At 50.3% G+C, this 10798-nt stretch overlaps 1 protein-coding gene across 2 annotated transcripts; it reads right to left on the bottom strand.

The window, feature by feature from the left end:
* Nucleotides 1-1017: 1017 nt before the first annotated feature.
* LOC123094032 (DNA (cytosine-5)-methyltransferase DRM2) lies at nucleotides 1018-6292 on the bottom strand. 2 transcript variants are annotated; one of them, XM_044516109.1, is made up of 8 exons: nucleotides 6057-6292; nucleotides 3777-3893; nucleotides 3569-3677; nucleotides 3445-3491; nucleotides 3188-3343; nucleotides 2559-2658; nucleotides 2384-2475; nucleotides 1018-2293 (listed from the first exon to the last, which is right to left on the bottom strand). In XM_044516109.1, the coding sequence occupies exons 1-8, from the start codon at nucleotides 6060-6062 to the stop codon at nucleotides 1115-1117; spliced, it is 1806 nt and encodes a 601-aa protein (XP_044372044.1). In that variant the 5' UTR covers nucleotides 6063-6292; the 3' UTR covers nucleotides 1018-1114. The 2 variants fall into 2 exon arrangements, with proteins under 2 accessions (XP_044372044.1, XP_044372045.1); XM_044516110.1 differs by lacking the exon at nucleotides 6057-6292 and having other exon boundaries at nucleotides 3777-6025.
* Between the last annotated feature and the right edge of the window lie 4506 nt (nucleotides 6293-10798).

A 10798-nucleotide genomic window follows, 5' to 3' on the forward strand; every position in this document is an offset into this window, starting at 1 on the left:
ATGCAAACAAAACAAGGTTTGTATGTGTCATTTTGACCAAAATAATCATATTTGACAAACATTCTTCAGTTTACACAATCTTACAGAAGCTGGGCCAGAATCATAGCAATTTCTACTTCAATGTTGCTATTACTCAAATGACCATATGTTTCACGTCAGACAAGATACTAGACAGCAATGATCAGTAAAAGATCCAGTATATATTATAGGCAAGTGTTCGCTGCTGAAAAAAGCACTTAACAAATATTCACCTGAAAGACAAAGTGACGGTTATATTCTGCTCTGGCTGAGGCTGGCGGAGTGACGGTTCCAGATATGTTACTTCCATCCATGTGCTCTGCTATTTTCTCCAAATTGGAGGAAGGAGATGTGGCATATATGTTCATGTAGCATTATGTTGACCTGCGATTCTGCAAGGGACATGGCATAAGCAAATGTAAGCATAAATTTCTCACAGAAGTGACAAGTATTAATAATTGCTACATTAACTTTCTGATACAGGAACAGTCAATGAATAGAGCAAGAAAAGAGATGTATTAGTTCAATATAAAGAACCTCATCTTCTTTTCAGGTGCAAACATACTACCTAGTGACACAATTGTCATCATTCAGAATTTGGACAGTGAAATAAGCAACTGAGGTACCTTCTCAGTAATTATCTCCTCGAGCAACTTCCCCTGTTTCAGAACCTTACGACAAGATTAAACAAAACATGTTACCAGGAAGTTACCAATACAAGCTAGCAAGAGAAGTATTTTGTTTTTCACTCTAGTAACAGAATGGGAATACATGGTAAGAAACTAAAGAAGCTCATAGATGGCATAAATAAATTACTTCACTTCCTCCAGGGATTCGACCTTTTTCCTGCAACACAATAATTGCTGCAGACATGCAACAATGTTCAGTTCATGGCCAACCAAAATATACAGACAAAGTGAAGAAACAAACCCAACCTTTCCAAATTAGTTAGCAACAATAAACCATATGGTTAAATGTTAATGTGATCTTTCTCCAAAATAAACATCCTCCACATCAACTCAATGTTTAAACACAAATAAGTCACAGTTCCTAGATATAAGCATTAAACGATAGCATATGTACTACAGCGATTAGGCTACATGTTCGCCATAGCCGACTTGACGGAATTCAAGATTCTAAAGTAGTCGTAGAACAAAGATGAGTGCTCGCCCTCCAAGCCATCACGATGGTGTCGGTTGCTTCCGGCAAGATTGTTACATGGGCTGCCCCCAATCACCAAGTCGAAGCCGCCAAATCGTCTAACATATGTTGCAATTTCATCATCCTTGAGGGATTTCACATCAGCTATCTCAATCAATGTGCCCGTCTGGGTCTGATCCCACCAACTCCTCAAAATCTGCCTATTAGCTTCGCCTATCTCAACGGAAACTACTACCCTCATGTGGATCCCAAGCTTGTGCAAGGCAACCTCTCCTCCTCCAATACCGGTGAATAAGGACAGCACCCTCACACCATTGGGAAACATGCCCCTCAGCACTGACAAGTGGTAAGCGACAGTATCGACTTGGAATGAGTTGCCGAGAGACTTGTATCTCTGTGTCTTGCCGACTCCTCTTTTGTGGTCCTTTGGGAAACCAAGAAGATACTCCATCTCATGAGGTTCCAATGGAGCAGCTTTGTCTTTGCCAACCCAGACAAGGTTCCATTTTGAGCACTCATGCCTGACATATTTCTGTACACTTTGAGGTGGTGGATTGCCTGAGCTTGAAAGTTTCTGCTGGATCCGTTCTGTCACCGTTGCAGGGGCCATACATGTTTGCAAGCAATTGAGGTGCGTTCTCTGGTCCCAGGATGGCCACCACTTCTTGTAATGAGGGAATGCCTCAAAAATTGTCTTTGGAGGCAGAGGGAGAAGCGGTGACCTGTTCTCGGTTGGCAAATTGTGGATATATCCCCTTTTCCTGGCAGCTGCACACAGATGAAGAGAATCCACAAACTCAGGCTGGATGTCAAACAGAAATCTTGTAATTTTTGCCCATACACCTTTTGGAGCTCTGGCCACATTTTCATAGTAGAAATAAGGTGGTCCGGTAGCTAGTTCAGGAAGCACTCGGGTCATTGATGGTCCCCTATAACCAGGAAGGTTAAACCCAACCATTGGTTTTGGGAGAGGCATTGATTCCTCATCGCTGCCATCCAAGGAAGGTCGTTTGCCTTGTGCTCCACCTCCATATCGCTTCCTCTTTTTCTTGCTCTCTTCAATCAATCTTGCCCTCTTTCTCCCTCCAAAGGAATCGAAGCATCTAGCTGTAACCTGCCAATGTACACAGATTCCAGTGTCCTTCATCAAATTAAAAGAGCGAAACCATTTTCCTGTTCGAATGTGCATCAAACCACAAGATACCTGATGGTCAGATAAGTTTCTAGAGTGACAAACTTCTGTAACCTGTGATGCACTAATCGAGTCGACCAATACAGAGAGATCAGCATCCACACCTAGGAAAAATTCAAACAGAAGTACATAGCATAAGGTGGTGCCTTTTCCATGAAGAAAGAATGACGGTCAAACAGAGGCATACCGCATATCGTAATGGCCATGTTTGCTTCATCTTCAGAAAAGCCCATGTCTCGCAATGAGTTGATCTTCTCGTCCTTGTCTGACATCTCTCGTAGAAACTCCTGCACAGAGGTACGACAAAAGCCGAGATTAGATGTCAGCTCTAACAGGTAGATGTTGCTTTCCTGAGGTTGGTCTTGGAGGGCAGTTTGATGCAACTAATTAATGTGGTAAGTGATGTTCTTTTCCAGCATTATGATCATTTTCAAATAATTTGCTTGTAGCAAAATAAATCCACAAATCGTAAGACTTGTTACTGATTTTCAAATGCATACGAACTGAAGAGAAAACAAGTGGTGTCTAACAGAAATTAATTCTCTGATTCATGAAATTCACAAAGAAGCAGGACAATAATACACTCAGTTTTCTACTGTTTTTCCAGTTTGTTTGATTACTCTGCGGGAGATATTGTCTAACGTTATTCAACTCACTCCTTATATTACGCTCTTATAGGAAAAAAGAACTTTAACATGGTGAAAATTCTATGTAGAAAAATCAAGTGCTCAAACTTCACAATGCAATACTACACTGATGAAAGCTCAAAACAGTAAGAATTCTTTGCTGCTGAACTGGAGATAAGAAATCAATTACCTCATAACCAGAGTCATCAGAGCTTGATACTCTACCACCAGTATCATCATCGTCATTCCAGTTCTCAAAATCAAGATCATCATTATCTTCAACAATAGGGGGGTTGCAGCCAGAAGTAGAGTGATTGCCCACTGCATCATCATCATCACCTAGTGCCTGCATTTCACATCTCAATCGGAATAAACGACCCTTGCCATGAATCAAGAGCAGTACAGAATAAATTCAGTAATAAAGCACATGGATAAATAGTCAAATACCTTGTACGTGAGGAGTAGCTCGAGCAGTGCCTCTGCATCACTATGTCCTGAAATCAAAAGGCGTTAAAAAAAGGTACAAACACAAACAGGATAAATAAAATGGAACTGATTACTTTTATATTACCAATCTCCTTAATACTCCTCACGACCATCTCCTTTGGGAAGCCCATTGCCACATATCCCTCGATCAAAGAAGTAGGCGGCGCTTCCCCGTTGATCCACCCATTGGAACTCTTTAGGCAGTTACACGAACAAATATCACACCATGACCATAATTATAACAAACCATGTATAGCTCTTGAGATGAAGTACAAAATTTATATCTCACTTACGAGTGTGGATGGGCCAGGAGCATCGAAGTTCCTCGTAGCCGGAGCCGATGAGGGCTCAGCCTCACCATCACTGTCCCAGTCAAACTTATCACTATCATCACTACCACTGGTCCAGTCCTGTGACATGAGTTAAGCACAACTCGATTAATATTGAAAGCAGACAACCAGAAAAGCAATTATAGAGAATAAATTGATGCGAGAGAATAATAATTTTATTATGCCACAAATCCACAACAGACACAAGATATCACAATTGAAATCTCCGCCATGAAAACAGTACAACTACATTTGACTCTAGGGTTTAGAATGCATCGAAAGGGAAGAAGAAAAAACCAATTTTTTTATTGAACAAAGTCCCCTCGACCACAATCACAAGAAGAAATTAAGCTAATACCCAGAAAATATACATCAGTGCAACTAGAATCTGATTTGTAGTTTTGGGGATGCCTAACTAACCAAAGTATGCTATGTTTCAGATAGTGGGAAGGATAGTTCGCTGGGCAGTATGACACAACATGCATAGTATTTACAAATCATGATGGAGTAAACTAAAGTGATCAAGTAGGCAATTCTAAAAAGGTGAGCAGATTGACCAGGATTGACCATTATCATGCCTAGAGTAAGATTAACTAAACAAGCACTACTGCAGTGCCATTTGATGATGCTTTTACCAAATGGATAAACGACGGTGTTTGCAGTCCAAATGAACCGCACAGATGCATGAGCTGAAGCGCTGGACAAGTAAGATTTTTCTTCATTTTACCATATAGGTGGATCACGGCAACATAAATTAAAACAACAGAATCCCGGCAATAAAGAGGGTCAACCTGGTAATGCTATGGTTGACTACAGGACTGTCAATTCGTCAACATGAACATCATATGAAACAAGAGGTCATGCGAAAGTCGTAATTCGTAACGCGAAAATCAGCAGTCTCATTCAAATCTAGGGTCCAGAATGCATCAGATAAATCAAAAGAACATATATTAAAGCAAATGGATTGTAAAAAAAGATTCAGATGAGAGCTCCCAACAAAGAAGGTGTTTAGCTTGTGGTGCTCTCTCTGCTATACAGACCTGTATTCTTGACAAACTAGTACAAGCAATGCATGAAGAGGACCCCGGCTGGTATCTTATCAGATACATGAACAATGTGGGAAAATGCAGATAAGGACTGACAACAGATGGAGGAGTTCACCAGCCGATGCAAGAGGTGGATCCTATTCTAGTGTCTGGAACGCATCGAGGAACTTTCTTTCTTCTGATCAAACAAACAACAAAGAAGCCCATATGCAAAACAGAGTCGCGGGCGGAACTAAAACAGCAGGACCCCGGCCGGTATTAGACAGTCTCCACCTGTTGATGCTGCTGCCTGATCAAAAGAGTGTCAATTTGTCAACATGAACAGCATGTGTGAAAGAAAAGACCATGTGACAGTCATCCGCGAAACCAGCAGAGTCTCGTTCAACTCTTATATAGGGACCAGAATGCATCCAGTAAAATCAAAAGAACATTCGGTACATATTAGATTAAATGGACCTTAGGAAGGAAAAAAAGAGAACAGATTTGAGCTCTCTACAAACTAATAAGGTGTTTATCCTGTGCTACAACTGTCTGTATCATTTGGACAGCAAAGTGCAGCATCTCATCTGGAGTGATCCTGATGCAGAGCAACTTAGCAAGTGTGTGAGGCAAAATGCAGACAATATAATTGCAGGTAAACTGACCTATAATGGTCTCTACTTTGGAAGTGCAGACAAGTGCAGAGTCTGATTTGGTGTGATCCTGACAGACACATAGCAGGTGCGAGGAAAATGCAGACAAGTTGAGGTAAACTGACCCCAGGCTGTGGGGAACAGATCGAGGAGCTAATGACCGGCCAATGCGGCAGCATCAAGCCCGGTGACGATCCAGTTCTACTACCGCCTGTGACGACGCATCGAGGAAGGGGGAAAGAAAACCCCAAAAACCCCATCCATGTGCAGAACCAAATCGCGCACGCACGGAGAGAGCTACGTCGACGACGAGAACAACAGACAAACACGAGAGATTTTTCCCCTGCATCGGAACGGAGGGCCTGTACGGTCGAGCGGCAGGAAAAAAAGGGGGAACCTTTGGTACGGACGCTGCGCGCAGAGGAATCGCAGCAAAGATTGTGCGGGACACAATCCAAGCACAGGAGGCACTTCGACCGCCCACGATTCCCCCGGAATACTTGGAATCGGAGAGGCTGGCTGTGAGTGGAATCCAAAAGAAGGGGAGGAAAGGAGAGGTATCCCACCGCCATTGTTGGTGCCGGAAGCAGAGGCCCCCTCCGTCCGTCTATCTCCCCGCCGCGAGACAGAGGAGGAGTGGGGACAGCTCGAGGAGTAGCGGGGGCGGAGGCGGCGGCCGAGGAGGAGCGGGAGCAGATCGCGAGGTGACGGCGGCGGCGGCGGGCTCGTCCGGCCCTCGCTGGCCCGGAGGAGGATGGGAGGAGTGTGCCGCGGCGTGTATGCGGGCGCGTGGTTTGTAGCTGAAAGAAACAAGGAACGGGCACACGCGGGCGGGAATGTGCCTCCGACATGTGGGCCCTGGTGGGGGTGCTTCCCCTGTTTTCATGGGATGTGCGGCCGCACACAAAACTGGCCACACAGTTCTGTGCGCAGCGCACATCCCAATAATGAAGGAGGAGCGAAAGAGAGGTGTGGATCGAGGAAGGCATGTGTGAATGAAGTATTAATGGTGGTATAATTACGTTGCTAGCTAGCTTAGGGTTGAAGCAAACTGCAAAAGTTAGGGTTGGCGCATATATATCCCAATATTGAAGGAGAAGAAAAAAAAAGGTGTGAATGGGAGAAGGTGTGTGGATATATTCATGGTGGCTACAGCAACTCCAATGAGGCGACCCAAACGAACGTCATTTTTGTCCGCTTTTTGTTCATTAGGGTCGCTCGTCCACTTGTCCGCGTTTGCTTTTTCGTTTGGGTCGGCAGGCGTGCCCAACGGGGAGCCAAACGCATTTTGTGTATGTCCGCGTTGACATTTAGTCGAACACCTTGTTGGCGAGCTCCCGCGCTACCTCGCCCCGCCACTGCGCAGGCGAGTTCGCCTCCGCGCCGCCGCCCCGCCCCGCAGCTCGGTCGTGCCCCGCCGAGATCGCCTCCGCCGCCACCCGCCCCGTCGAGCTCATCTTCGCCGCCACCCGTCCCACAGGCCGAACTCGCCTCCACCGTCGCCCCGCCCCGCCCCGCCGAGATCGCCGCCACCGGTCCCACCGAGCTCGCCTTCGCCGCCACCCATCCCACAGGCCGAGATCGCCTCTGCCACCACCCGTCCCGCCGAGCTCGCCTTCGCCGCCACCCGTCCCACAGCCGAGCTCGCCTCTGCCGCCACCGGTCCCGCCGAGTTCGTCTTCGCCGCCACCCATCCCACAGATCGAGAACGCCTCCGCCGCCACCCGTCCCGCCGAGCTCGCCTTCACCGCCACCCGTCCCACAGCCGAGCTCGCCTCTGCCGCCACCGGTCCCGCCGAGTTCGTCTTCGCCGCCACCCATCCCACAGATCGAGAACGCCTCCGCCGCCACCCGTCCCGCCGAGCTCGCCTTCACCGCCACCCATCCCACAGGCCGAGATCGCCTCCGCCGCCACCCGTCCCGCCGAGCTCGCCTTCGCCGCCACCCGTCCCACAGGCCGAGCTCGCCTCCGCCGCCGCCCCGCCCCGCAGCTCGGCCATGCCCCGTCGAGATCGCCTCCGCCGCCACCGGTCCCGCCGAGCTCGTCTTCGCCGCCACCCATCCCACAGACCGAGATCGCCTCCGCCGCCACTCGTCCCGCCGAGCTCGCCTTCGCCGCCACCCGTCCCACGGGCCGAGCTTGCCTCCGCCGCCGCCCCGCCCCGCAGCTCGGCCATGCCCCGCCGAGATCGCCTCCGCCGCCACCGGTCCCGTCGAGCTCGCCTTCGCCGCCACCCATCCCATAGGCCGAGATCGCCTCCGCCGCCACCCGTCCCGCCGAGCTCACCTTCGCCGCCACCCGTCCCACAGGCCGAGCTCGCCTCCGCCGCCGCCTCGCCCCGCAGCTCGGCCATGCCCCGCCGAGATCGCCTCCGCCGCCACTGGTCCCGCCGAGCTCGCCTTCGCCGCCACCCATCCCACAGGCCGAGATCGCCTCCGCCGCCACCCGTCCCGCCGAGCTCACCTTCGCCGCCACCCGTCCCACAGGCCGAGCTCGCCTCCGCCGTCGCCCCGCCTCGCAGCTCGGCCATGCCCCACCGAGATCGCCTCCGCCGCCACCGGTCCCGCCGAGCTCGCCTTCGCCGCCACCCATCCAACAGGTCGAGCTCGCCTCCGCCGCCACCCGTCCCGCAGCTCGGCCGCACCCGCCCTGCCGAGCTCGCCATCGCCGCCACACGTCCCGCAGCTCGGCCGCGCCCCGCCGAGCTCGCCTCCGCCACCACCTGTGCTCCACGTCGTGCTCCCGCCCTCTCTCCCCGTTCTCCCGGCGTCGCGCGCTCGCGCCCGGCCATGCCTGTACTCCGCGAGACGTGCTCCTGGTCGATAGTGTGCCCGGCTGCGTCGGCACCGCGGCGTGCTTTGGGCCGGCGTGGGTGGACAAGAAAAAGAGAGAAGAAGGAGAGAGAAAGGGACGGGATGGATGGTGGGTCCTTTTGTTTGAATGACAGATGGGCCAGCATCCATGTGCAGCGGACGCAGCCGGACAGAGGGGGGCGAAGAGGGCACAAAGAACGTCCACTTTGTGTCCGTTTTTGACCCAAATTTTCCCAGGTTTGGGTCCAAAATGGGTCCGCCGAACACCAAACGGACAGCAGGCGGACGCGGTGTCCGTTTGGGTCGCCCCGTTGGGCTGAGTTTTGTGTCCAAATGACCCAAACGGACAAAATGGATCGCCTCATTGGAGTTGCTCTTATAACGTTGCTAGGTTAGGGTTGGTGCAAAGGTTGGGCATAACACCGCGTGTTGTCATTTTTTGGCCGATATTAATGTTGATTTGTGTAAAAAAATTTGATAAGCATTTATTGACTTACCAAAGGATACATCCTCCATGCGTGTGTTTTATTACAAGTGTTTGCAGTAGCAACTTTGATTACGATCCGGTCTGAAAACTGAAATTAAACTCTCTCGCAAATGTTTGGTAGAATCACTTTGCCATAAGTGCACGTCTTCTCGTGGATCACACCTTGAGAGCGAGCAGGAGAATCGACCGTGCCTGCACTGCCCTGCACACAGGGAATCCGTGCATGCCGCGTTCCTCACAAGTCACAAGCTCATCGGTCTCTTTGAAAATTTTCAAAACGCAGAAACAAGAAAGAGCGAGCAGCATAAAATAGGAATGACCACGTGCTCTTTAATCCTTTTCGATTATCGAATAACGGAGTTGAAAAGCTTCCCTCCGTCCCATAGTATAAGATGTTTTTTTGGCACTGGCGTGGAGGGACTAGTACAACATTTTCTGGCAAATGTTGCAGGTTTAGGGGAGTTGTATATTAGAGAGAACAACAACAAAGATAAGAGCTTCCCGCGCCTCAATCTCGAAGGGACCATCCAACCTTCCCCTCAAGGTCTTTGCTCATCAACTAATAAGAGTCAATACCCTCTCCAATAGTGTTCACACAAGCTTTAGAAACTCTCGCTTCAAATCCTTTACCTCTTCCTTTATCTCCCCCCCCCCCCCCCCCCGGGTAGGTGGCTCCTTTCCCCACTCCTTTTGGGGAGGCCCAAGAGCAAATAACGGAATAGGTCCTGACATGTTGAACCGATAAAAGGTTTGGAGGATACTCATCTGGAGTGGATTCTTCATCTCCCTATTGTGCCGGTTCTCCCTCCTTGATCTCCAGCATCTTCACCTTGTTGCCGGTATCCTTTTCGGGCGCGGTTCATCCTTAAGGCTCAGCTTCCTCAAGTCCTCCCATGCAGCAGGCACCACTTCATCAAGGTTGGGGAAAGGGATGATGCGGTTGGTGGTTGATGAAGATTTGTTGTTCATGGCGGCGCTCGTGCTCGTCATTTGCAACTAAAGATTTTGGGAGGAGGTGGCAAGCAAAAGAGAGTTGAGACTAGATTGGTTTGAGGCGGAGGGACATAAAGAGTTACTCCCTCTGTTTCAAAATAGATGACCCAACTTTATACTAACTTCAGAATAAAGTTGAGTCATCTATTTTGGAACGGAGGGAGTAGTTAGAAAGATATCGAAACTAAATCGGGAAAGAATCGTGGTAACAGACTAATCGATGACCTTCTATATGAGCGGGACCTTCTATATGAGCCAATAAAACAAAACACATCCCAGTTTTTTTTAACATAAAACACACCCAAGTTTCTTTAACCCATATTCGCTGCTCTGGCGAAAGCAAACCGCTTCGTAGAGGCGACAGTTTCTGCCGCCCTTGGACGCCGGGAGCAGTGATCTCTATTCCTCTATGGCTGATGCTCCCGCTGTTGGTGGAGGGGATGGGGCTCCTGTTTTTCTTCCTATTGTTCCATAGGTTTAGTGCTTCGTCTTCGTCTAGTAGCACCAATTTGATCACGTTGATGCTGCGTCGAATAAGGTGGCACCGGTCTCTTCCTCATCACGACGACGTTCTTCCCGACGACGCCGTTCAGCCAATGCCCTCGTCTGCTTGCCGTTCGTTTGGACCGGTAGGCCTTATGATTCCTGTGTCTGGCGGTACCTGTCCGCCCACGCGTACTCGTCGTCCGCCGCCGCTGCCGTCGATTCCACCGACAGCTGCTGTTGCGGAGAGTCCACCTGCGGCGACGGCGTCCGCTTGCGCGGGACCCTCACCCAGATGTTTGCTCCTCTCCCGACGGTGGTGGCCGTATCTCCGCTCCCGCCGCCGGCAGCCGTCACGGGCTTTTCTTGGGAACCCGTCGGCGTCGGCGCTCGGGAGACCGCGACGGCGGCGGCCTCCTCTCTCTCCCTCAAAGGCCTCCTCGCGGCGACATTCGCCGCGCCCGCGTGGCCCTGGCGTGCCGGCACCTGCGCCGCCGGGGGCGTCGACGCGGCGACGGTCGGGTCTGCGTC

This window comes from Triticum aestivum, chromosome 4B, assembly GCF_018294505.1.
Source record: "Triticum aestivum cultivar Chinese Spring chromosome 4B, IWGSC CS RefSeq v2.1, whole genome shotgun sequence".
Taxonomy (NCBI): Eukaryota; Viridiplantae; Streptophyta; class Magnoliopsida; order Poales; family Poaceae; genus Triticum; species Triticum aestivum.